Source organism: Anser brachyrhynchus (assembly GCF_964034855.1).
Source record: "Anser brachyrhynchus genome assembly, contig: SCAFFOLD_370, whole genome shotgun sequence".
Lineage (NCBI taxonomy): Eukaryota > Metazoa > Chordata > Aves > Anseriformes > Anatidae > Anser > Anser brachyrhynchus.
This window is the reverse complement of record NW_027663982.1, coordinates 36,503-61,595: the sequence shown is the minus strand read 5'-3', so window position 1 is coordinate 61,595 and position 25,093 is coordinate 36,503. Positions and strand designations below refer to the sequence as shown.

Below are 25,093 nucleotides of genomic sequence, written 5' to 3'. Positions count from 1 at the left end.
AGGGGTCGGGCGCCGCTCAGCGCGGCAGCCGCTGGATTTTGGGGCCGTTTCAGGCGAAAACGGGTGTTCTCCCGCCAGCGGGAGACAGGCTGGGAGGGAAGCTCGCCTGCACGCCGCACCGGCCGTTCCCAGTCAGCGCTGAACTGGGCTTTTTTTTTGTTTTTTGTTTTTTTTTTTCATAATTTTTCAATATTCTATTTAAAGAAAGTAAACGCAATCTTTTTAATTACAGATTGACAGTGATGATCTCCTGGACAACACAGGAGATGCAGCCAGTGCCTTTTTTGAAGGTGCTGGGGTACGTATTTGGTTAATTCATACGTGGGGAACGGTAGCTTAGAAACCTCCCTTTTCATTTTTTTCCCTTTTTTTTGGTTTTGAGGCTTGTTTTCGGTCAGTTCCCAGGATGCGGGGATCGCCCCCCGCCTCTGGAGAGAAGCAGCCCCAAGGGGTCCCCCCAGGTCGGGGGGAGCCAAGCCGATGCTCGCGAGAGGCTCCGGGGCTGGAAGACGCGGGAGGAAGGAGAGCGGGGAAGGAGCTGCGGCGCTCCCAGCCCTCGAGGGCGGCAGGGGGAATTTGGGGAAAATTCCGGAGGTTCTGAGCAGAAACGTCTCCTTGCCGTCCGCTTCGCCCCCCCCCCCCGGTGGAGCAGGGAGCGCTCCGCTTCCTCGCAGCCCAGGGGCGCAGCAGAGGGGAAACGAGAGGCAGAAATCCTAAAACCCTTTTTTTTTGCCCCAAGAACGCAGGTTTTTCTGCACAAAGGTCTCTTTTTTTTTTTTTTTTCCCCCCCCTCTACCTGCACTTCCATGTAACAGAACCTTTTTTTTTCCCTCCGTTCCTCTTCACGTTACGCTCGATTATTTTTTTTTTTCTAAGGACTTTGGGCAAAACTGCTGCTGATTTGTCCCCGGTGAGCGTACCGGAGCGCTGAGGCTCAGCTCTGCCGGGGTTATTTCCTAGTTTTTAATTCTCCGCTGGATTTTGGATTCTGGTCTTCCAAAGGCGCTTCTCCCTCCCCCCGTGTGGGGCAGCGCGAGGTCCCGGGCGCTCCCCGCTCGCACGAGGGGAGGCGCGGGGCGCTCGCTGGGCTCTCGCCCTTCCTTCGGGGAGTGGAAGTTCCCCCTCCAGCCCCGGCAGCAGCCTCGGTTTTATCCCTGAGGAATTAGGGGAGGCGAGGAACGCGCCCCGGCCCCGCTGGCTCCTTACGCCGGGGGGGCTCAGGGTCCGGGCCCGCTCCTCGCGGTGCGGCGGGCGGCTCTGCCGTCGGTGCGCCTGCGCTGGGACCGCTCCGGGGCGATGCTTTGCGCCCCTCGGGGGGAACGGTGCGGGCTGCAGAGCGGTGCCCCCGCCCCGCCGCGAGGCCGGCGGGCGCCGCGAGCGCCGGCGGGGCCGCGGGGCAGGTCAGGGAGCGTTATCCGCGCCCCTCTCCCGCGCGCCCCAATTCAACGCCGCCTTCTTTCTCCCCCGCGTCCCAGCTGCACGTCCAGGAGCCCCCCGGCAACCACCTGAACGCCGAGCAGAGCCAGCCCGCCACCAGCGTGGACCTCGACTTCCTGGAAGATGACATCCTGGGCTCGCCGGCCGGCGGCGCCGCCGCCCTGCCCACCGCGGAGCAGCCCTGCGACATCCTGCAGCAGAGCCTGCAGGAGGCCAACATCACGGAGCAGACGCTGGAGGCCGAGGCCGAGCTGGACCTGGGCTCCTTCCAGCTGCCCACGCTGCAGCCCGTGGTGCAGGCCGCCTCCGACGGCACCCCGCAGATCTTCTCCGGCGGCGCCGACCTGATCGGGCTGCAGCAGCCCGCCGTCCTGACGCACCAGGCGCTGGTGCAGCAGCCGGTGGGGGCGGACGTGGTGAACAAGGCCATCAGCGTGCAGCCCTTCCTGCAGCAGGTGGGCCTGGGCAACGTCACCATCCAGCCCATCTCCAACCTGCAGGGCCTGCCCAACGGCAGCCCCGGCGGGACGCTGGGCATCGCGCCCATCCAGGTGGTGGGGCAGCAGGTGATGGCCATCAACCAGCCGGCGCAGCAGATCATCGCCAAGCAGGTGCAGCCCTCGCCGGTGGCCGCCGTGCCCGTGGGCAGCTACATCGCGCAGCCGGCGCCCGAGCAGCAGCAGGTGACGCTGGCCTCCACCGGCGTCTCGCCGCAGAGCGCCGGGCTCGTCATCCAGAAGAACCTGCCGGCCGTGGCCACCACCACGCTCAACGGCAGCTCCATGTTCGGCGGCGTGGCCGGCGCCCCGGCCTCGCAGCCCCTCACCGTCACCTCCAACCTGAGCAGCCCCCTGGTGCAGGCCCAGAACGTCATCATCCACCGCACGCCCACCCCCATCCAGCCCAAGCCCGCCGGCGTCCTGCAGCAGAAGCTCTACCAGATCACCCCCAAGCCCTTCGCCCCCAACAACGCCACCCTGACCATCCAGAACGAGGCGGCGCTGCAGCAGCAGAAGGCGCAGCAGAACCTCACCTTCATGGCCGGCAAGGCCGGCCAGAACGTCGTGCTCTCGGGCTTCCCCCAGGGGCTGCCGGCCAACGTCTTCAAGCAGCCCCCGCCGCAGCAGCCGGCGCTCAGCAAGCCCATGAGCGTGCACCTCCTCAACCAGGGCAGCAGCATCGTCATCCCGGCGCAGCACGTGCCGCAGGCGGTGCTGCAGGGCCAGAACCAGTTCCTGCTCCCCGGGCAGCTGGCGGGCGCCTCCGCCGTGCAGCTCCCGCAGCAGCTCTCGGCCCTGCCGGCCAACATGGGGGGCCAGATCCTGACCGCCTCGCACCCCAGCGGCCAGGCCCACATCATCACCAGCCCGGGGCCCGGCGGGCAGCTGATCGCCAACCAGGCGCTGCCGGCGCAGATCCTCACCAACCAGAACATCGCCGGGCAGCTCAACCTGGGCCAGGTGCTGACCTCGCAGAACGCCCACGGCACCGCTCACATCCTCTCGGCGCCCATCCAGCTCCAGCCCGGCCAGGTGGGGCAGCCGGCGCTCTTCCAGATGCCCGTCTCCCTGGCCGGCGGCCTGACCACGCAGAGCCAGCCGGCGGTGGCCGCCTCGCTGCCCGGCGGCGCCATCGGCCAGCCGGGCCAGACAGTGATCCAGGGGGTGACGCTGCCCAGCCAGGTGGCCATGCTGAACGCCGCCGAGAACCTCGGCCCCGCCGTCAGCATCCAGCCCTCCGCCGCCGCCGCCAGCAGCCAAAGCCCCGGCCTCGTGCAGCCGCAGCCCGCCTCCGCCGCCGGCCTCCTCCCCGGCGCCGAGCAGTCCTCCATCCTCACCGTCCAGGCCGCCCCGCAGCCGCCCGCCGCGCCGCCGCCGCTGCAGCTGAGCGTGCAGCCCCCGCCGCCCGCCCCGCCGCCCGCCCCGGCCCAGCCCAGCCCCGGCCTGGCCTCCTCCAGCCCCGAGAAGATCATCCTGGGCCAGGCGGCCGCCGGCGCCGTCATCAGCCAGGACTCCATGCAGATGTTCCTGCAGCAGGCGAGTAGCTTTCCCCCCCCGTGGGCTGAATTCCTCCCGGGCCCTCGCGCCGCCGCGCTCGGGACCGGGGCTCGGCCCCGGGCGGCCCCGACGGCGGGGCGGGCGCCGGGGACCCGCACCCACGGGGCTCGGGGAAGGGTTTCGTGCCCTTGTGCGCGGTGCCGGGGCTGAGCCGCCGTGGGTTATCGTCGCTCGAGTCAAGCTTGGGTTCGGGCCTGGCCGGCACCGCCCGGCGTCCCGGCATCGCCAGGCCTGGGGCGCCCGCTTGTCGGTGCTGATCGTGGTTGGTTGGCGCCAAACGGCGGTTTGTTGGTGAAAAATAACAATTTATTGGTGACAAATCACCGTTTTTGGTGACAAATTGTGGCTTGTTGGCGCCAAACAGCGGTTTGTTGGTGAAAAATAAGGGTTCGTTGGAGAACAATAACGGTTTATTGGTGAAAAATAAGGGTTTGTTGTTGAAAAATAAGGGTTTATTGGTGAGAAATCACAGTTTTTGGTGACAAATCGTGGCTTGTTGGTGACAAATGGTGGTTTATTGGTGAAAAATAAGTTTATTGGTGAAAAATCATGGTTTGTTGGTAAGAAACCACCGTTTTGGGTGACAAATCGTGGCTTGTTGGCGCCAAATGGTTGTTTGTTGGTGAAAAATAAGGGTTTATTGGTGAAAAATCACCATTTTGGGTGACAAATCGTGGCTTGTTGGCACCAAACAGTGGTTTGTTGGTGAAAAATAAGGGTTTATTGGTGAAAAATCACCATTTTGGGTGACAAATGGTGGCTTGTTGGTGCCAAATGGCAGTTTGTTGGTGAAAAATAAGGGTTTATTGGTGAAAAATCACAGTTTGTTGGTGAGAAATCACCGTTTTTGGTGACAAATCATGGCTTGTTGGTGACAAATGGTGGTTTATTGGTGAAAAATAAGGGTTTATTGGTGAAAAGTCATGGTTTGTTGGTGAGAAATCACCGTTTTTGGTGACAAATCATGGCTTGTTGGTGACAAATGGTGGTTTATTGGTGAAAAATAAGGGTTTATTGGTGAAAAGTCATGGTTTGTTGGTGAGAAATCACCGTTTTTGGTGACAAATCGTGGCTTGTTGGCGCCAAATGGTTGTTTGTTGGTGAAAAATAAGGGTTTATTGGTGAAAAATCACCATTTTGGGTGACAAATCGTGGCTTGTTGGTTCCAAACGGCAGTTTGTTGGTGAAAAATAAGGGTTTGTTGGTGAAAAATCACGGTTTGTTGGTGAGAAATCACTGTTTTTGGTGACAAATTATGGCTTGTTGGTGCCAAATGGCGGTTTGTTGGTGAAAAATAAGGGTTTATTGGTGAAAAATCACGGTTTGTTGGTGAGAAATCACCGTTTTTGGTGACAAATCATGGCTTGTTGGTGCTAAATGGCAGTTTGTTGGTGAAAAATAAGGGTTTATTGGTGAAAAATCACCATTTTGGGTGACAAATGGTGGCTTGTTGGTGACAAATGGTGGCTTGTTGGTGACAAATAAGAGTTTATTGGTGAAAAATCACGGTTCGTTGGCGACAAATCGTGGCTTGTCAGTGACAAACGGCGGTGTGTCGGTGACAAATGGTGGCTTTTTGGCGAATAGTAGCAGTTTATCGGTGACAAATGGCGGCTTGTTGGTGACGAGTTGGGGTCCGTTAGTGGTAGCGCACCGTTTATTGGTGACACGTCGTGGGGCGTTGGTGACAAAAGGCTTTGTCGGTGGAAAATCGCAGGTTGTCGGTGACGAGTGGCAGTTTATCGGCGACAAACCGTGGTTTGCTGGCGAGGGATCGCGGGCTGTTGGTGACGATCGCGGTTGGGTGACAAGTTGTGGTTTGGTGGTGACAAATCACGTTTTTTTGGTGACAAATCACGTTTTTTTGGTGACAAATACCAGTTTGTGATGACGAATTGCGGTGTGTCGGTGACGATGGCGGTGTGCCGGTGACGATCGCGGCCACACGTTAATGCCACAGCCAGACGCGGCCCGAGGGCGCCGCGAGTCGCTCCCCGGCATCACCGCACCCACCGGTGCCTCTGCCCGTCTGCGGCGTAGCCGCCGGCGCCCCAAGCCTCCCGCCGCCTGCTCCGGCCTCCCCCCCGCGCCGCTGCCCCTTCCCCCCCCAGCTCCTGGCGCGGCCGGGGCGCGCAGCGTGCCGGATCGGCGCCGCCGGCCTCGGGGGCAGCAATGGCGCGCGGCGGGAGGCCGCGGCACGCGGCGCGCGCTCGAGGAGAAGGCTCCGGGCGTTTGGCTCCGCTCCCGTCTCGTCTCCCCCGCCCCGGCTTTCCCCGCCGGACCCGCGGCGGCACGGAGGAAGGGCCCGGCGGCGGCGCGCGGCTCGGGGGCCGGAGGCGTCCCCTCATCCGTCCTTCCGTCCCCTCTCCCAGCTCCGCTCTTCCCGCTTGCTCGCCTCCGGGTCCCCACTAACCCCGCCGGCCGCTCGCGCTGCTCCTCCTGCCCTTCAGAGCCTGCCTCCAGCTCCCTTCCTTCCTCATCCTCCTCCTCCTCCTCGTCCTCCTCATCCCCTGTGGCTCCGCAGGGGCACCCGCGCTGCAACGGGGCTGGTCGCCGGAGGGCTGAGCTGAGCGGTCCAGGGCCATCCCCGTTAATTAACGGGACATCCCGTTAACATCCCCGTTAATTAACGGGGCGTCCCGTTAACATCCCCGTTAATTAACGGGGCGTCCCGTTAACATCCCCGTTAATTAACGGGGCTGGCGTTGGCTGCCCCAAAGCCCGCCGCGAGCGTGGCGTTGACGCCGCCGAGGGCAGGACGCGGCCGAGCGGTGCCCTGGGAAGGAATTAGGGGCTGGGGGGACGCTGCCCCCCCTGGCTCCCCCCGCTCGGCGCCCCCCGGCTCAGCGTGGGGACGGCGCCGGAGGAGGGAAGGGGCCGCGGGGCGACCCCGCGGGGCCGAGGCGCTTTCAGAGCGGCCGGCCCCTGCGCCGGGAGCTGCGACTAACTTCTTGCTCTTTCCTTCTCTGTTTCAGTTACCCGCAGGGCAGCAGAAGCTCCCTGGAGCCTCCCCGTCCCACTCGCTACCTCATCCTCCCCTGGGGGACAGCCCGCAGCTCCAGCCCGCCCACCTCCCGCAAATGCCGTCCCCGCACGCCGCCCGGCCGCCCTCGCAGCCCCAGCCCCTCTCCCGGCCCCCCTCGCGGCCCCACTCGCGGCCCCCCTCGCAGCCGCGGCCCCCCTCCGAGCCGCTCGCCCGCTCCTGCACCCCGCAGGCGCCGCTGCCGGGGCTCTACGTGATCCAGAACCCGCTCGGCCCCGCGCCGCCGCTGCCCCCGCTGCGCCCGCCCTCCCAGCCGCCGGCCCCCTTCCAGCCGCCCTGCGAGGGGCAGCCCCCGGCCGCGCCGCCCGACGCCCCCCACTCCCACTCGCCCCACTTCCAGCTCCAGTTCCCCCCGCAGGGGCCCGGCAAGCCCCCGACCCCGACCCCGGCCCTCCACCTAACCGCAGAGCCGCAGAGGAGCTTTCAGCTGGTGCCGAGCCAATTCCCAACCCTCGCGGCCGTCCCAAACCCCGCTCCTCAGCAGAAGCAAATACTGGACAGGTTCCAGCAGGTAACTAAGGACCGCCGAGGCCTCGGGGCTCTTCCGCTCGGTGTAGGGCTTCGGCGTAGGGCGCCGCGGGCGAGACCCCGACCGAAAGACCCCGGGCGGGCGCTCGCGGCCGAGCTTTTGGCTCTCCCCGCCGGCGGCTGCGGCGCTCGGGGCCGGCGGCTCCTGCGGGGCTCGGGGCGCTCGGTCGGTGCAGCGCTCCCTCGGGCGCCGTGGTGCCGCGGGCACGCGACGGCGGCGGCGCTGCGGGTGTGCGCGGTGCCTCGGGACGGGACCGGGAGGAGGGAAGGCGTCTGCGCCGGGGGAGAGGCCGGGCTGGGGCCGCGGGGCCCTCGTTAGCGGCGACCGACGAGGGCAGGGCCTCCCTTCCTAACGAAGGGCGTGGAAAAAGGTTTGGGAAACTCAGCGTGGCGACGAGAACAGGGGGCAAGGAGGGAGCCGAGAGGGCAGCGAGCGCGGCTTTATCGGGCTGCGCCTCGCTTTGGGGCGCTTCCCCCCCAGGAGGGCGCACGGCGGAGGCGCTTGGACCCATCCCGGCCCTCCCCGAGCTCCGCGGCGCGGGGCAGGAGCGGCGCGGCGCGCGCAGACCCCGCTCCCCAGCCCCGTGGCCGGTTGCGGAGCACCTGCCCACCGCTCACGCCCGCCTCTCGCCCCGCAGGTGCCGCAGGGGATCATCCTGCAGGCGAAGCAGCCCCCCTCCAGCCAGGCCGCCCCGGCGCTGGGCCAGTTCAGCGGCCAGCCCTCCTCCGTGCTGGTCAGCAGCCAGGGGGTGACGGTGACGACCACGCCAGCCCCCGCGCACAGCCACGCGCCCGCCGCCGGCCCGCCGCCCGCCGCAGGTTGGTGACGCCCTCCACGCCGCTCCCCCCCTCGCGCTTACGGCGCCGCGGGCCCCGAGGAGAAGCGGGATCGGTGCTGGCGCCGCGCTCGCAGCCACGCCGCGAAGCCGGCGCTGGGCGAGCGGAGCGAGATCCTTTCATTTTAGCCCTCCCCCAGCCCGGGATTATTTGGGTTGGGGCCATCCCCACGACCCCTGGGGGCTTTGGGTGGCTTTGGGAGAAGTTTTCCAGCGCCGCGGGTGCAGCTCGGCCCTCGGGGACGAGGCGTGCCGGCGGGGCCCTTGTGGGGGCGTGCAGGTGACCCCCCCCCGCCTGTCCCGTGCCGCCAGGTATCGCCGCCCCAGCGCCCGCCGAGAGCAAATCCTTCCCCAGCGCCCCCACGCCGATCCCCGCCGGGAAAGGGGCCGCGGGCCAGGGGAAGCCGGGAGCGCCCCTCGCCATCCAGCAGCCCGTTCAGGTGAGAGAAGTTTCCGTTTTTCCACCCTTTCCCATTTCGCTCGGAAGTTTTCCGGTTTCGGGGCAAACGAACCTGCTGGCGCTCCCCTCGGCCGTCGCGTTTTATCAGGAGGGGGAGGAATTAAAATCCCAGAGGGGTTTTTTCCCCCTTTTTATTTGCGTCTGGTCCTCACGGATGGTGCCCGACCAGCAAAACCTTTGGGCTTCGTCCCCGCTCCGGGGAGAATTGGTGCCTTAGCGATGGTTTCGGGGGACGGCACGGCCCTTGGAGCGGGTTGCTGGAAGCACAGATTAAAACAACCCTGTTTTTGTGCAGAAAGGGGTTTTAAACCGGGGCGTTTACACCAGAGCGGAGAGGGAAAAGCTCTTCCACCAGCCACCGGCTTCTCGCCGTGCATCAGAGGTCGAGGAGCTGCGACGCGGGGGGGGTTCGGGACCCCAAACTAAGTTTTTTTTTGTTTTTTTTTTTTGTTTTTTTTTTCCCCTATCTTCTGCAGGCGAAGCCCGGAGTGATCAGCTCCGTCTCGGGCCTGAACCTCGGCAAAGGCCCCCTGCAGATCCAGGTGGTGGGGAAGGGGCTCCCGCAGCTCGTGCCCTCGGTCCCCGTGCAGACCCCGCCGCTGGTGAGGGCTCGGGGGACGCTCCTCGGGGGGGGACCGGTGGCCGCCGAGCTGTTCCTCAGAGGGGAGCCGTGTCCGCGGGTTGTTTCTTCACCCTGTTCGCGTGGGGACCCCGGAGAGGACCCCTTAGGCCACCTGGGGGGGGGGTCTCCGTGCCCGAGCCCCCCGATCTCTTGCTCCGTTCCCCGTGCCTGAGACCCCCGATCTCCTCCTTGCGCCGTTCCCCTGCCTGAGCCCCCCGATCTCTTGCTCCGTCCCCCAGCCCTAACCCACCTCACCTCGTCCCTGCCCCCCTAGAGCAGCCGCCGGCCTTCCCGGCCTCGCTCCGGGTCCTGAAATCCCCCAAAGGGGGGGGGATTCCCCCGGCCGGAGGGCTCCCCCCCCAGTCCCTACGTCTGCGGGGAGTAAGCCCGGCGCGGCGGCCGCGTGCTCCTCTCACCGCTGTTCTTTCTTTCCCCCCCCCCCAAGTATGACAGCAAGCTCGGGAGCCTGAAGAAACCTCCCACACTACAGCCCAGCAAGGAGGCCTGGTGAGTGCGCGGGGGGGAGCCGGGGGTGGGGGGGGACGACGACCAAAACCCCTCGCATCGGGCTGCGCTGGGGCGAATCGGTGAATTTGCAGCCCAAAAAAGGGGCTTCCCGCGGGAGCCCTGCGCGGTTCGTGGCCGCGGCAGGAGCTCCGCGGCAGCTGGGCTCCTCTCCCTTCCTTTCCAGCTTCCTGGAGCAGCTGCACAAGCATCAGGGGGCGGTGCTGCACCCCGACTACAAGACCTCGTTCCGCTCCTTCGAGGACGCGCTGCAGCGGCTCCTGCCCTACCACGTCTACCAGGGGATGCTGCCCTCCGCTCAAGACTACAGGAAGGGTGAGTTCTGCGGGGGGGCTGCCGAAACGCCCCGGCTCGCCGGGGGCGTCACGGCGTGGCCAGGACGGCTTTAAAAAAAGCTGGAAAAAAAAAAAAAAAGGCACGCGGGTTGTTTTTAGAACCAAAAAAAAGGAAAAGGCAGCGATGCCGCCGCTCCGGAAAAGCACGCGTTCCCGGGGCAGCGTGTCTGACGTCGCCGGGGCTTTGACCTGAACCTCTTCCAAGCTCCGCTGGGGGAGTTTGCTCGCAGCGTGCTCTGAGAGACCGCTGGAGCAGGACTTTGGGGGTGCTGCGGGGTCCCTGGGGTCGCTGGGGGACGGGGGATCCCGTGTCCGGGGGCTCCTCGGGGTGTTTTCCGGAAGAGCCCGGAGCCCTCGGTCCGTTGGTACCAGCTCGGAGCGAGAGCTCGCGCTGCCGCCCGAGGCCCCCCACAGCGTCCCTCCCTCTCCTTCCGCCCGCAGTGGACGAGGAGTTCGAGGTGGTGTCTGCCCAGCTGCTGAAGCGCACGCAAGCGATGCTGAACAAATACCGCCTGCTGCTGCTGGAGGAGTCCCGGGTAAGGCTGCAGGTCTGCAAACGGACCCGGTGATCTGTCCACACTGGGCTGCTCCGCTTTCCCCGCACCGGGCCGCTCTCATGCTCCGCTTTTCCCCGCGCCGGGCGGCTCTCGTGCTCCGCTTTCCCCGCGCCGGGCCGCTCTCGTGCTCCGCTTTCCCCGCGCCGGGCCGCTCTCGTGCTCCGCTTTCCCCGCGCCGGGCCACTCTTGTGCTCCGCTTTCCCCGCGCCGGGCTGCTCTTGTGCTCCGCTTTCCCCGCGCCGGCCTGCTCTCGTGCTCCGCTTTCCCCGCGCCGGCCTGCTCTCGTGCTCCGCTTTCCCCGCGCCAGACTGCTCTCATGCTCCGCTTTCCCCGCGCCGGGCTGCTCTCATGCTCCGCTTTCCCCGCGCCGGGCTGCTCTCCTGATCCGGTTTCCCCATGCCAGGCTGCTCTCGTGCTCCGCTTTCCCCGCGCCGGGCTGCTCTCCTGATCCGGTTTCCCCATGCCGGGCTGCTCTCGTGCTCTGCTTCCCCGCGCCGGGCTGCTCTCGTGCTCCGCTTCCCCGCGCCGGGCTGCTCTCGTGCTCCGCTTTCCCCGCGCCAGACTGCTCTCGTGCTCCGCTTTCCCCGCGCCGGGCTGCTCTCATGCTCCGCTTTCCCCGCGCCGGGCTGCTCTCCTGATCCGGTTTCCCCATGCCGGGCTGCTCTCGTGCTCCGCTTTCCCCGCGCCGGGCTGCTCTCCTGATCCGGTTTCCCCATGCCGGGCTGCTCTCGTGCTCTGCTTCCCCGCGCCGGGCTGCTCTCGTGCTCCGCTTCCCCGCGCCGGGCTGCTCTCGTGCTCCGCTTTCCCCGCGCCAGACTGCTCTCCTGATCCGGTTTCCCCACGCTGGGCTGCTCTCGTGCTCCGCTTTCCCCACGCCAGACTGCTCTCCTGATCCGCTTTCCCCACGCCGGGCTGCTCTCGTGCTCCGCTTTCCCCGCGCCGGGCTGCTCTCGTGCTCCGCTTTCCCCGCGCCGGGCTGCTCTCGTGCTCTGCTTTCCCCGCGCCGGGCTGCTCTCGTGCTCCGCTTTCCCCGCGCCGGGCTGCTCTCGTGCTCTGCTTTCCCCGCGCCGGGCTGCTCTCGTGCTCTGCTTTCCCCGCGCCGGGCGGCTCTCGTGCTCTGCTTTCCCCGCGCCGGGCGGCTCTCGTGCTCTGCTTTCCCCGCGCCGGGCGGCTCTCGTGCTCTGCTTTCCCCGCGCCGGGCGGCTCTCGTGCTCCGCTTTCCCCGCGCCGGGCGGCTCTCGTGCTCCGCTTTCCCCGCGCCGGGCTGCTCTCGTGCTCCGCTTTCCCCGCGCCGGGCTGCTCTCGTGCTCCGCTTTCCCCGCGCCGGGCTGCTCTCGTGCTCCGCTTTCCCCGCGCCGGGCTGCTCTCGTGCTCCGCTTTCCCCGCGCCGGGCTGCTCTCGTGCTCCGCTTTCCCCGCGCCGGGCTGCTCTCGTGCTCCGCTTTCCCCGCGCCGGGCTGCTCTCGTGCTCTGCTTTCCCCGCGCCGGGCTGCTCTCGTGCTCTGCTTTCCCCGCGCCGGGCGGCTCTCGTGCTCTGCTTTCCCCGCGCCGGGCGGCTCTCGTGCTCTGCTTTCCCCGCGCCGGGCGGCTCTCATGCTCCGCTTTCCCCGCGCCGGGCTGCTCTCGTGCTCCGCTTTCCCCGTGCCGGGCTGCTCTCGTGCTCCGCTTTCCCCGCGCCGGGCCGCTCTCGTGCTCCGGTTGGATGGGATGGGAGCGGCGCGGGGCAGCGTGTCGAGGCAGCTCGCCCTCACCTCAGCTCCTGTCCCGCAGGGATCGGGGCCGTGGCCTCGCGGCCTCGTGTCCAGCCCCAGCCTCTGACGTGTCCCCCCCTCCCCTTTCTCCCCTTTCCTTCTCCCCTTTCCTTCTCCCCTTTCCTTCTCCCCTTTCTTTCTCCCCTTTCTTTCTCCCCTTTCTTTCTCCCCTTTCCTTCTCCCCTTTCCTTCTCCCCTTTCCTTCTCCCCTTTCCTTCTCCCCTTTCCTTCTCCCCTTTCCTTCTCCCCTTTCCTTCTCCCCTTTCCTTCTCCCCTTTCCTTCTCCCCTTTCCTTCTCCCCTTTCCTTCTCCCCTTTCCTTCTCCCCTTTCCTTCTCCCCTTTCCTTCTCCCCTTTCCTTCTCCCCTTTCCTTCTCCCCTTTCCTTCTCCCCTTTCCTTCTCCCCTTCTTCCCCTCTCCCCACGTTCCCCTCCGCAGAGAGTCAGCCCTTCGGCGGAGATGGTGATGATCGACCGCATGTTTATCCAGGAAGAGAAGACCATGCTCGCGCTGGATAAACAACTGGCCAAGGAGAAACCAGGTTGGGAACGCGCTCCTCCTCCTGTCTGCCCGCCGCCGATAACCCCCTGCCTTTTTGATCCTTTCCTGCCTCTTCAGAGGCCAGACACGGCGCTTCCGCAGCCGGCCGTGAAGGGCAGGAGCGGTGCCGGGGCTGGCTGCGGTGCCGGGGGTGGCTGCGGTGCCGCGGGTGGCTGCGGTGCCGCGGGTGGCTGCCGTGCCGGCACGTCCCGCCGGCCCCCGGGGGCTCGGCGGGGCTCTGAGCCCCTGCCCTGGGGCTCCGCCGCCGCGGTGTTTCCCCGGCGGGTGGCGGTGCTCGCGCTAACGCCTGCCCCGCGGTGCTTCCCTTCCAGACGAGTACGTCTCCTCGTCGTCGTCCCGCTCGCAGAGCCTCTCCTCCTCGGCGGCCCTGGCCTCCGCCTCCGGCGCCGCGCCCGCCTCCGAGAACCCCAAGGCGCCGGCGGCGCAGACGGCCACGCAGATCAACCCCACCAAGCTGGTCATCAAGCACAGCGGCGGCTCGCCGTCCGTCACCTGGGCCAAAGCCTCCCCGGCGCTGGACGGCGACGAGGACGCCCTGCCCTCGAGGAGCAAGCCCCCGATCAAGACGTACGAGGCGCGCAGCCGCATCGGCCTCAAGCTGAAGATCAAGCAGGAGGCCGGCCTCAGCAAGGTGGTGCACAACACCGCCCTCGACCCCGTGCACCAGCCGCCGCCGCCGCCCCCCGCCGCCCGTCTGCAGGGTGATCAAAACGGCCGAGCAGCACGCGCCCCCCCGCCGCCGCCGCCTCGCAGATGAACGGCACGGTGGAGCACATCGCCCCGGCCCCCGCCGAGAAGAAACCCGCCGTCACCTACTGCCGGCTCCCCCTCCGCAAGACCTACCGCGAGAACGTGGACGCCTTCGTGGCCGAGAAGCCCGCCGCCGCCTGCCCCAAGGGCGGCGCCCCCAAAGCCGACAAGGTGCCCGGCGCCCCGGTGGTGAAGCAGGAGGACGGCTCGCGGAGCGTCATCACCTCGCACAAGGCCCCCGCGGCGGCGGCGGCGGCGGAGAAGAGCCGGCCGGAGGAGAGCTCCAAGCTCCTCTTCTTCAGCAGGAGCGACGCCCGCTCCCTCGTGCTGCAGGACGGCGCCGCCCCGCAGAAGAGCGACGACTCGACCAGTGGCCTTATGAAGGAGCTCGCCGAGGTGGAGGATGAGTTCTACCGCGGGATGATCAAAACGGAGCCCCCCGACCACGGCGCGGGCTCGGAACTCACCTGGGAGGTGCCGCTGCCGCCGGCCAAGCGCAGGAAGTCGGAGTCCTTCGACGTGGACAACGCCAGCTTCTCCAGCGACAGCCCCCAGGACGACTCCCTCAACGAGCACCTACAGAGCGCCATCGACAGCATCCTCAACCTGCAGCAACCTCAGACTGGGGGCCAGAGCACCCGGACGCCCTCCTCCTCCTACAACTCCTCCTCCTCCCCCTTCTCCTCGCCCGTCCACCGCACGGACACGTACCTTGCCCCCAGTCACAACGGCGGCCTTGGAGCGAGGACGTTGAACAGATAACAGCGAGCGGAGCGGGAGCGGGGCGGCGAGCGAGGACCCACGCAGGAGCTCGTGCGGGGCAGCGCCGGGGCTGCCCCCCCGGAGCCTCCCCCCCATCGTCCCGGCCGCGGGGAGCGGAGGGCGCCCCGCCGGCGCTTCCCGGTGTTTATAGGACGGGGCCCGGCTGTCGGAGCGCACGCGCCGGGGCCGGAGCTACGCCGCTCGCCTCGGCGACGTCAACGGCAAGTGCGGAGCGGCCGAGCGCGGGGGGCGGACTGGCGGGGCCCGTAGGTGTTGTTGGCTGTGTAATTTAGATTCTGTAACAAATGGCTAATCTGACTACCGCATCCATCGCTCTATTTTCTCTTCCCCCCCCCTACCCCCGCCCCCCCTACCCCCCACCCCGGCCGCCTTCCCCGTGGAGCAGGCTCTGAGTCGAACCAGCGGGAGGCCAAAGAGGACTCTGCAGTCGCTGCCCTCCCCCCCCAAGGCGAAATTGGGCGCCCCTCCTCTAAGTTATTTCCGCATCCCCCGCGGGCTTTTGGACCCTCGCCGGCCGGCCGGGGCGAAGCGAGAAGGCGAGACGGGGGACGCAAACACTACTCACGGGGGGAAAGTTTACAGCGAACCGGCGCGAGGCCGACGCCGCACCCGCGGGTGCAAACGGGGGCGGCCGGCGGGGCGCGGAGCCGCGGCGTCGCCACGGGGCAGCGGCGAATTCGGAGCGGCCGCGGCGCCTCCGCCGTGGTTTTCTCCTCGGCGGCCTCCCGCGGCAAAGGGGGGGGATTTCCCCCCGGCTCTCACCAAGTGCTCGGGCGGGCGCGTCCCCCCCCTCGCCCCCCGTGCTCCTCGCCCCGCTCCTCCTCGTGCCCGGGGCCGCGCCGGGCGCCGGCTCCGTCCGCCCCCGGCCTCGATCGGCTTCGCCCATCGGCGCGGGTTTCCGAACCCTCTTCTCGTGGCTTTTCGTCGTTTTTCCCCCCCCCCACCTCCTGCTCCGGTTTGTGCCCTCTCGCGGGAGCCCGATCACTGTGCCTGAGGCCGAACCTTCGCCAGACGCCGCTGCAAAGTGCCACGAGTCGCGGGGGAACCGCCGTGAAACCGCGCGCGCCCTCGCCGCGCCGCGCCCTGCCCGCTCCCTCCATGCCTTACCCGCTCCTCGCCCCGCTTTCCGTCCCCCCCGCGTCGCCCTCGCCGCGCCAGGAGCCCGAGTTTTTGGGGTCAGATGAATTAATTTGGGGGGGGGGGGCGGGAAGCGGGAGCCCCCCGGGGCTCGGTCGCCCGGCGGCGCGGGGAGGAGACGCGGCCGAGCCCCGGCGGCGTCGCCCGCGAGGGATTTTCTGGATCCCGGCCCCGTGCCGTGAAAGGAGCCTCTGCGCGGCGCCCGGCGGCGAGGGAGCACCAGAAACCGCGGGGAGGAGGGCGGTTAGGCCTTGTTCGGGGGGATTTCACCGGGAAAAGGGAAAAAAGAAAGAAAATGGAAAAAAAAGCGGCAGCCTCGCGTGCCCCGGCCCCGCTCGGGCTCCTGGCGGCGGGACGGGGCCGGCCCTGCACGTCCGCTGGAGCCGCGCCAGCCGCTCCCTGGAGCGCCGCCCGCCTGCGCTTTTCCCCCCTTATTTTTTTTATTTTTTATTTTATTTTTTTTTTTCTTCTTTCCTCTCTTTTCCGAGAAGAACCCATAAATCTGCGGCGCCGGGCCTGGGACCCGGCCGGGCCGCCAGCGCCGTCGCTCCCCGCGGGCGGCTCCGTCCCGGCCCCTCGGTGCCCGAAGCCCGTCCCGAAAGCGTCAAGGCTCCGGCGGCGGGCGGCTTTTTGGGCCAAAAACCCCCGCTTTCATGTATTCGGCCCGGTCGGGAGCCGGCACGGCTCTGGCCCCCCGCTCCCTTTTCTTCTCGTTTCGTCCCCGAAAGAGGCCTTAAAGCGTCCGTGCGCCCCCGAAACCCGCGGGGGGGGGGGGGCGAGGAGAATTCCCCGCGCCGCGGAATCGCCAAAAAGGGAGGAATCTCCCCAAAACAGTTGAGGCTTTTCTTCCGGCGCGCGTTTCCACCCGCTCGCGGGGTTGCTCCGCGTGCCCGCGCCTCGCTCTGACCTTTTTTTTTTATTTTTTTTGCGCTTTTTTCCCCCCTTTTTTATTTTATTTTTTGTAATCCCCCCCCGCACGGAGAGGGCAGGGCTGCTCCAAGGGAATTTTTCTTGGAATTCTCTCGATTTCTGGTCCTCGGGCGCCGCGAGCGGGGCGAAGCCGCCGCGCGGCTGGGTAGCAATAAGGGACGACGCTTCCCAGGCGAAAATATTTGGCGTTTTCTTTTTTATATATACGTATATATATATAAAAATGTATATTAAATTGTTTGGGTTTCGTTTAGTGTCTCTCTTTTTTTTTCTTTTTTTTTTTAAAAACCGAGAAGGAAGCGCGGGTTGGGACCGGTAGCTCGTTCTTTTTCCTTCCCCCGCGAGCCGGAGCCGGCGAAGAACCCCAAATCCCCCTTTTTTTTCACCAAAAAGGCCGTTCTGCGCCGGCTCCCTCCCCGCCGCAGCAGGGCTCCCGTCCCCTCCACCTCCCAAATTTCCAAATTTCCCAGGAAAAAATCCTCTCGGCGGGGCCGGGGGCGGCCGCTTCCTGCCCCGGGGCCTCGCCGCCGTCCCCCCCCGCGCCGTTACTCCCCAAAACCAGGTAAAATCCCCCAAAACGCCCCAAACCCCCGGCTCCGCCGGCGCAGGGCAGGCAGCGGCGGGGGGAGAAGCCCCCGGCGCCCCCCGAGCCCGTCCCCGTCCCGCCCGCCGGTACCGGTGACCGCGGTCACCGTCGGAAACGAAATATAGTACTATAAAATAATTTTGTACTGTATTTATTGTGCATACCGAGTTTTTTAAAGAATTATGTACATTTAGTACTTCTGTGTAAATTAAAGCGCTCTTCTTTTTAAAAACCGCGCCCGCCTCGCGCTCTGCTTCTTCCCTCGGCGTTTTCGGGGCCGGTTCCGCTAAGTTGGGGCCCTCCTCGTTTTGGGGTGAATCCCCCTTAAATCCCCTCCCTCCTCGTTTTGGGGTGAATCCCCCTTAAATCCCCTCCCTCCTCGTTTTGGGGTGAATCCCCCTTAAATCCCCTCCCTCCTCGTTTTGGGGTGAATCCCCCTTAAATCCCCTCCCTCCTCGTTTTGGGGTGAATCCCCCTTAAATCCCTCCCTCCTCGTTTTGGGGTGAATCCCCCTTAAATCCCCTCCCTCCTCGTTTTGGGGTGAATCCCCCTTAAATCCCCTCCCTCCTCGTTTTGGGGTGAATCCCCCCTAACAACCCGTCCTCCTCGTTTTGGGGTGAATCCCTCTAAATCTGGACCCTCTTTGGGGTGAATCCCCCTAATTCCAGACCCTCCTCGTTTTGGGGTGAATCCCTCTAAATCTGGACTCTCCTTGGTTTGGGTGAATCCCCCCCCTAACTCCAGATCCTCGTTTTGGGGTGAATCCTTCTAAATCTGGACTCACCTCGTTTTGGGGTGACCCCTCCTAACTCCAGTCCCTCCTCCTTTCGGGGTGAATCCCCCTAACTCCAGATCCTCCTCGTTTTGGGGTGAATCCCTCTAAATCTGGACCATCTTTGGGGTGAATCCCCCTAACTCCAGACCCTCCTCGTTTTGGGGTGAATCCCCCCTAAATCCCGTCTCTCCTCCTTTTGGGGTGACTCCCCCTTAAATCCGGTCCCTCCTCCTTGTTTCGGGGTGACCCCCTCTAACTCCAGCCCCCCCTCATTTTGGGGTGACCCCCCCCAGCTCCCCGTTTCCAGCAGGGGAAGCGCCGGGGGGTCCGGGGGGGGGCCCTCGGCGTCCGGCGCGGTCCGGAAAGGAACGCCGCCCTCCTCCCGGCCCCGCCTCGTCGCCGTGTTTATTTTTTTCATTATTTTTTTATTTTTTTTTCCCCCCCCCCCCCCCCGTTTTTATGGCTCGGCCTCAAGCTCGGCCCCCTCCTTCGCCCCGCTAATTTATGGCGATGCCTTCGCCCGGCCCCCCCCCCTCCTCCCACACCCCCCCCCCCGGGCACTTTTCTCCCCGACGCCTCCTGGCCGCGGCCCAGACGCTCGGCGGGACCCCCGGGAGGGCTTCGGGGAGGGGACCGGGCACCCCCCCGGCTTTGATTTTTGGGGAGGGGGCCTCTCCTTCCCCCCCACTTTTGATTTTTGGGGAGGGGGCCGCTTTTCCCCCCCCCGCCTTCGATTCTTGGGGAGGGGGACCCTCACTCCCCCCGCCTTACGATTTTTGGGGAGGGGGCCGCTCCTTCCCCCCGCTTTCGATTCTGGGGGAGGGGGCCGCGTTTCCCCCCCCCCGCCTTCCATTTTTTGGGGGGAGGGGGCCTCTCCATCCCCTCCGCCCGCTCCCCGGGAGGGGTCCCCCGAAATCCTCGCCGTAGAGCCCCGAAAGCCGCCCCCCTTCCCCGGGCGGGGGTCCCCGCGGCGCGCATCCCCCGGCGGCGGCGTCGAGCGGGGCGCGCGCCCCGTGTGTGCCCCCCCCCGGCCCCCCGTTCCCCCCCCCCCCCAACCCACCCCGATGTTCAGCTGGCTGCGGCGCCAGGAGAAGCGGAGCCCCGAGGTGGTGCGCACGGTCACCGAGGGGCTCCGCCGCCTCTACCGCGCCAAGCTGCTGCCCGTGGAGGAGTTCTACCGCTTCCACGACTTCCACTCGCCCGCGCTGGAGGCCGCCGACTTCGAGACGAAGCCCATGGTGCTGGTGGCCGGGCAGTACTCCACCGGCAAGACCACCTTCATCCGCTACCTGCTGGAGAGCGACGTCCCCGGCAGCCGCGTGGGGCCCGAGCCCACCACCGACTCCTTCGTGGCCATCATGCACGGCGACACCGAGGGCATCACGCCGGGCAACGCGCTCATCGTCGACCCCGACAAGCCCTTCCGCAAGCTCAACCCCTTCGGGAACACCTTCCTCAACCGGTGAGGACCGCGGGGACACCGCCCCCCCCCCCCAAAAAATCCCCCCCCCCCCGGGGGCTTCCCCCCCTAACCCCCCCCCGGGGATCCCCACCGACGTCGCCCCGCAGCTGCAACCTCGCTCGCGCGCCGGAGCCGCTCCGCACGGCCCCCCCCGAACCCGTTCCCTCGCTCCCCAATTCCTCTTTTCCCCTTTTTCCTGGGGGGGGGGGGCTCCTGCCCAAACTTTCCGTTATTTTCCCCGTTTTTTAATATTTTTTTTTTTTTGGAGGGGGGGGGGACGCGAAATCATCCCCCCCCCCCAAGGTTTCGGGGCTGCTTTTCCGAATCGAGGCCACGAAGCCGCCCAGCGCTCGGCCGGGGGGCCGGGTTCCGCACCCCGGGGGGGGGGGGTTCCCACGGTGCCCCCCCCCCCGTTTTGCTGGGGGCTCCCCCCGCTTCTCACACGGGGGGGGGGGCCCGGGGGGGGGATGAGCGAGGCCTCAGGAATGCAGCCCCAGCTCCTGTCCCAGCGCCAGCCCCCCCCCGGGGGCCGCCTCGGAAAGACGGCGTCAGACCCGTGGGCAGCAGCGGGGGGGGGGAATTAAGGTGCCCCCCCCCCAAAAAAAATTACCGTGTCCCCCCCCCCCCCCCCCCCCCCAGGTTTATGTGCGCCCACCTGCCCAACCAGGTGCTGGAGAGCATCAGCCTCATCGACACCCCCGGCATCCTCTCGGGGGCCAAGCAGCGCGTCTGCCGCGGTACGGGGGGGGGCAATAAAATGGGGGGGGGGGCAATAAAATACAAGGGGGGGCAGGAAAAATCCGGGGGGGGGGATAGGAAAAATATGGGGGGGGCGAGAAAAGTGTGGGGAAGGGGGGACAGGACACGGCAGGGTGTGTGAAGTTGGGGGCTGGGGGGGGAGAAAAGGGGGGGGCACAGGGGGCAGCACGCGGGGGGGCAAAGGGGGGGGCAGTTAATTAATTGGGGCGCTAATGGGGAGGAAGTTAATTAGGGCGTAAAGGGGGGGGTGAAGGTAATTGGGGTGCACGGGGGGAGCGTAGCAGGGTGCTAACGGGGGGGAGTTAATTAGGGTGCTAAGGGGGGGGTAAGTAGCAGGGCGTTAATGGGGGGGGTAATTAGTGCTCCAAGGGGGGGTGACGTTAATTGGGGTGCTGGGGGGGGTGAACGGATTGGGGTGTCGAGCGGGGGGGGCACCAAAGCGTAGCAGGGTGCTAAGGGGGGGGGATAAATTGGGGTGCTGGGGGGGGTGAAGCAGGGTGCTAATGGGGGGGGAGCGCAGCTAATTGGGGTGCCGGGGGGGGGGGGGCACACAAAAAAAGGGGTGTTGGGCGGGGGGGGGGAGGAGGCGAAGCTCCGGGGGGGGGCCGGGGGGGTTGCGAAAGGCACCGGGTGCCAAGGGTGGTGCCCAGCGAGCGCTGCCAAGGGCGGCAGCGCCCAGGGGTGGTGCAGGGACCGGGGGGGGCTCCCCCCCCCCCCCAAAAAAAAAACAGCACCGGGGGGGGCCCATGGGGTTGGGGGCATCCGCGCCCCCCCTTCCGGACATGGAAAGTGCTGGGGGGGTGGGTTTTTTTTTTGGGGGGGGGGCCTTGTGCTGCCACCAATTTTCCATCGCTGCTGCCCCACGGCGGAGGCTGTGCCCCCCCCGCACCCCCCCCCAGGCCCCCCCCCTTCCTTCCCCACCCCGAAATCCTCGGCCCCTGCCAAGAGCCCTGGCAGCGGCCCCGCTGGAAGGGCTGATGGGGACGGGGGGGGCGGGGGGGGGCTTGGCCGGAGGGGACCCCCCCGGACCGGGAGGCTGAAATTTGTCCCATGGGGGCCGCGGGGGGGGGTCCTGGGGGGGGGCCGGGTTGGGCTGGATGGGGCCGAGGCCAAATTCCTGCAGCCGCTTCCTCGCTGCCGGCCCTTCCCGGGCGCTCCCCCCTGCGGAATGCACGGGGGGGGGCGGGGGGGGGCACAAAGCGGGGGGGGCACACGGGGGGGGGACGGGATCGGGGTCGGGGTCGGGATCGGGGTCGGGGTGGGGACGCGAGCCCGTTCCCAGGACCCGCCGCGTTTCCTTTTTTGGTGATTTTTGCAGGATTTGGCAGCTTGGGGGGGTTCCGGGGGGGGCAGCGGGGGCCGGGCGCTGGCGGAGGGCACGGGGGGTACGGGGGGCACGGGCGCACCCCAGTGTCCCCTGCGCCCCATGGGGACGCTGCGTGGGGGCGAGGAGGGATCCTGCTGGGGGGGGTCTGGGGGGGGGTCTCATCGGGCGTCCATGCGAAACCCCATGCGAAAAAAAACATAGCTGGACCCCCCCATTGCAGGAACCCCCCCCACCGCAGGATCCCCCCCAAGGTGGGATGTCGTGGGTGGGGTTAGGGCTGAGTTTAGGGTCAGGGTTTAATTTAGGGTTTAGGGTTGGGGTTGTATTTAGGGTTAGGGGTTGGCGCTGGGGTTGAGTTTAGGGTCAGGGTTAAATTTAGGGTTTAGGGTTGGGGTTGTGTTTAGGGTCGGGGTTGAGTTTAGGGTCAGGGTTTGGCGTTGGGGTTGAGTTTAGGGTCAGGGTTAAATTTAGGGTTTAGGGTCGGGGTTGTGTTTAGGGTCGGGGTTGAGTTTAGGGTCAGGGTTTGGCGTTGGGGTTGAGTTTAGGGTCAGGGATTCGCACTGGGGTTGAGTTTAGGGTCAGGACTAAGTTCAGGGTCAGGGTTAAATTTAGGGTTTAGGGTCGGGGTTCTGTTTAGGGTTAGGGATTGGCGTTGGGGTTGGGTTTAGGGTCAGGGTTAAATTTAGGGTTTAGGGTCGGGGTTGTGTTTAGGGTTAGGGTTTGGTGTTGGGGCTGGGTTTCAGTTTGGGGTTTAGGATCGGGGCCAGGGTTAATGTTTAGGGTTAGGGTTGGGGTTAGGGATTGGGGCCGCAGCTGGGCCGGGCTCCCCTCCCCGCAGACCCCCCTGGGGGGCAGCGGCCGGGCCGTTCGCACCCCGCCCATCAGCGCCCCATTTCCCGGTGTCCCCAACCCCACGGGCACCGGGGGGGGGGACCCCCAACTCGCCGTCTCCCCTCAATCCCCCTAGGCTACGACTTCCCGGCCGTGCTGCAGTGGTTCGCCGAGCGCGTGGACCTCATCATCCTCCTCTTCGACGCCCACAAGCTGGAGATCTCGGACGAGTTCTCCGAGGCCATCCGAGCCCTCAAGGGCAACGAGGACAAGATCCGGGTGGTCCTGAACAAGGCCGACATGGTGGAGACGCAGCAGCTGATGCGCGTCTACGGGGCGCTCATGTGGTCCCTGGGGAAGGTGTTCAACACCCCCGAGGTGCTGCGCGTCTTCATCGGCTCCTTCTGGTCCGAGCCGCTGCTCATCGCCGACAACCGGCAGCTCTTCGAGCTGGAGGAGCAGGACTTGTTCCGGGACATCCAGAACCTGCCCCGAAACTCGGCCCTGAGGAAGCTCAACGACCTCGTCAAGCGAGCGCGCCTCGTTAGGGTGAGCGCCGCGAGGGGGCTCGGGTTGGGGCGGGGGGGGGGGGTGGGGGGGGGGGTCCTGGCCACCCTCCCGCCGCCATCCCGGCCGCATCCTGTGCCTGGCTTCCTCGTTACGGGCTTCCCGCGAGGCTGAGCCCTTCCGCCGCGCTAATTGCGGGATAATCAACGCGGCCCGGGATAATTAACATGGCCTGGGACGATCAACGCGGCCGCCCCCGCTCCCCAGCCAGCCCCCGCCAGCCCCTCCTCACTGCCGTGCCCCCCAGGATTTTGGGGCTGCTTTAGGGGTTGGGGGGGGCACGGGGGTGAAGGCAGATGCTGGGGGGTGGGGGGGTGGAGGGGGGGAGCTGGCGATTTTCCCCGTCTCCCTTCTGCCCCCCCCCCCCGCCCCCCGGCCCGGCCTTATCTCTTCCGGCCACCTGCGGCCGCGGCTCTTTGTGCGCCGCATCCGGCCGGGGCCGCGGCCAGCGGCACTGAGCACGCAGGGACGGGATGGGGTGGGGTGGGAATGGGGTCGGGATGGGGACTGGGATTGGGGTTGGGATTGGGATTGGGACTGGGACTGGGATTGGGATTGGGACTGGGACTGGAAATGGGACTGGGACTGGGATTGGAATCGGGACTGGGATCAGGACTAGGACTGGGACTGGGACTGAGATCAGGATTGGGACTGGGACTGGGACTGGGATTGGGACTGGCATTGGGATTGGGACTGGGATTGGGGTTGGGATTGGGACTGGGACTGGGATGGGGATTGGGACTGGGATCAGGATCAGGACTGGGACTGGAATTGGGATGGGGATTGGGACTGGGAGTGGGATTGGGGTTGGGACTGGGACTGGAAATGGGACTGGGACTGGGATTGGAATCGGGACTGGGATCAGGACTAGGACTGCGACTGGGATCAGGATCGGGACTGGGACTGGGATTGGGATTGGGTTGGGACTGGGACTGGAAATGGGACTGGGACTGGGATTGGAATGGGGACTGGGATCAGGACTAGGACTGGGACTGGGACTGAGATCAGGATAGGGATTGGGACTGGGACTGGGACTGGGATTGGGACTGGCATTGGGATTGGGACTGGGATTGGGGTTGGGATTGGGACTGGGACTGGGATGGGGATTGGGACTGGGATCAGGATCGGGACTGGGACTGGGATTGGGATGGGGGTTGGGACTGGGACTGGAAATGGGACTGGGACTGGGATTGGAATCGGGACTGGGATCAGGACTAGGACTGGGACTGGGATCAGGATCGGGACTGGGACTGGGATTGGGATTGGGTTGGGACTGGGACTGGAAATGGGACTGGGACTGGGATTGGAATGGGGACTGGGATCAGGACTAGGGCTGGGACTGGGACTGAGATCAGGATAGGGATTGGGACTGGGAATGGGACTGGGACTGGGAATGGGGTGTGTATTGGGACTGCGACTGGGACTGGGATTGGGACTGGCATTGGGATTGAGACTGGGATTGGGGGTCTCGCTCTCCCACTGAGGGTCCCAGCGGGGCTGTGGGGGATCTCCGTGCCCACGTTCCCACTGCTCCTGGGCTGTCCTCGCCGTGCCGTGGCCGTGCCATGGCCATGCCGTGGCCGCGCCGCCCCCTGCCCCACAACAGCCCCCCCGGGTCCCCCCGCGCCCCCCGGTGCGATCGGCGCCCCCTCCCTCCCGCAGGTGCACGCGCACATCATCAGCCACCTGAAGAAGGAGATGCCGTCCGTCTTCGGCAAGGACAACAAGAAGAAGCAGCTCATCGCCAAGCTGCCCGTCATCTTCGCCCGCATCCAGCTGGAGCACCACATCCCCCCGGGGGACTTCCCCGACTGCGCCAGGATGCAGGTGGGTGCCGGGGGGGACACGAGGGGGTCCCAGGGGGTGGGTTCAGGACGGGATGTTAACCCCCCACCCCCCTCCAGGAGCAGCTGCTGGTGCACGACTTCGCCCGCTTCCCGTCGCTGAAGCCGCGGATGCTGGAGGCGCTGGACGAGCTGCTGACCCGCGACATCGCGGCGCTGATGCCGCTGCTGCGGCAGGAGGAGCTGGAGGCGCCCGAGGTGGGCGTGCAGGGGGGGGCCTTCGAGGGCACCCGGCAGGGCCCCTTCGTGGAGGGAGCCCTCGGGGAGGAGGAGGAGGAGGCCGGGGAGGAAGGCGACGAGTGGGTGGTGACGAAGGACAAGGCCAAGTACGACGAGATCTTCTACGGGCTGGCGCCGCTGGGGGGGAAGCTGAGCGGGCGGCAGGCGCGGGGCTGGATGGTGAGCAGCAAGCTGCCCAGCTCCGTGCTGGGCCGCATCTGGCAGCTGAGCGACGTGGACCGCGACGGCATGCTGGACGCCGAGGAGTTCGCGCTGGCCGGGCACCTCATCGGCGCCAAGCTGGAGGGCCGCGGGCTGCCGGCCGACCTGCCCCGCTCCCTCGTGCCCCCCTCCAAGCGGCGCCAGAAGGGCTCGGCCGAGTAGCGGGGAATAAAGGGAGAGGCGGCCACGCG

General features: G+C 66.4%; 2 protein-coding genes across 2 annotated transcripts in view; both read left to right on the top strand.

The window, feature by feature from the left end:
• The window catches only part of BICRA (BRD4 interacting chromatin remodeling complex associated protein), a 26,346-nt gene extending 7,738 nt beyond the window's left edge, over window positions 1-18,608 (top strand). The window contains 13 exon segments of the mRNA XM_080608674.1: window positions 233-298; window positions 1,476-3,473; window positions 6,470-7,048; window positions 7,704-7,884; window positions 8,214-8,341; window positions 8,838-8,963; window positions 9,429-9,490; window positions 9,675-9,823; window positions 10,285-10,379; window positions 12,588-12,690; window positions 13,022-13,389; window positions 13,391-13,437; window positions 13,439-18,608. Of these exon segments, the coding sequence (XP_080464800.1) occupies window positions 233-298; window positions 1,476-3,473; window positions 6,470-7,048; window positions 7,704-7,884; window positions 8,214-8,341; window positions 8,838-8,963; window positions 9,429-9,490; window positions 9,675-9,823; window positions 10,285-10,379; window positions 12,588-12,690; window positions 13,022-13,389; window positions 13,391-13,437; window positions 13,439-14,222 (4,686 nt within the window). The 3' untranslated portion in view covers window positions 14,223-18,608.
• EHD2 (EH domain containing 2) lies at window positions 18,081-25,093 on the top strand. The gene is made up of 5 exons (XM_080608680.1): window positions 18,081-19,133; window positions 19,773-19,870; window positions 22,187-22,599; window positions 24,280-24,444; window positions 24,522-25,093. Exons 1-5 carry the CDS (start codon window positions 18,736-18,738, stop codon window positions 25,062-25,064), a joined length of 1,617 nt encoding a protein of 538 aa, XP_080464806.1. The 5' UTR covers window positions 18,081-18,735; the 3' UTR covers window positions 25,065-25,093.

Excerpts from the sequence above, each read along its gene's own strand:
- EHD2 (XM_080608680.1), top strand. The coding sequence starts at position 18,736 with ATGTTCAGCTGGCTGCGGCGCCAGGAGAAGCGGAGCCCCGAGGTGGTG. Across the intron at positions 22,600-24,279 it reads AGCGAGCGCGCCTCGTTAGG|GTGCACGCGCACATCATCAG; the intron begins GTGAGCGCCGCG and ends TCCCTCCCGCAG. Across the intron at positions 24,445-24,521 it reads CCGACTGCGCCAGGATGCAG|GAGCAGCTGCTGGTGCACGA; the intron begins GTGGGTGCCGGG and ends ACCCCCCTCCAG.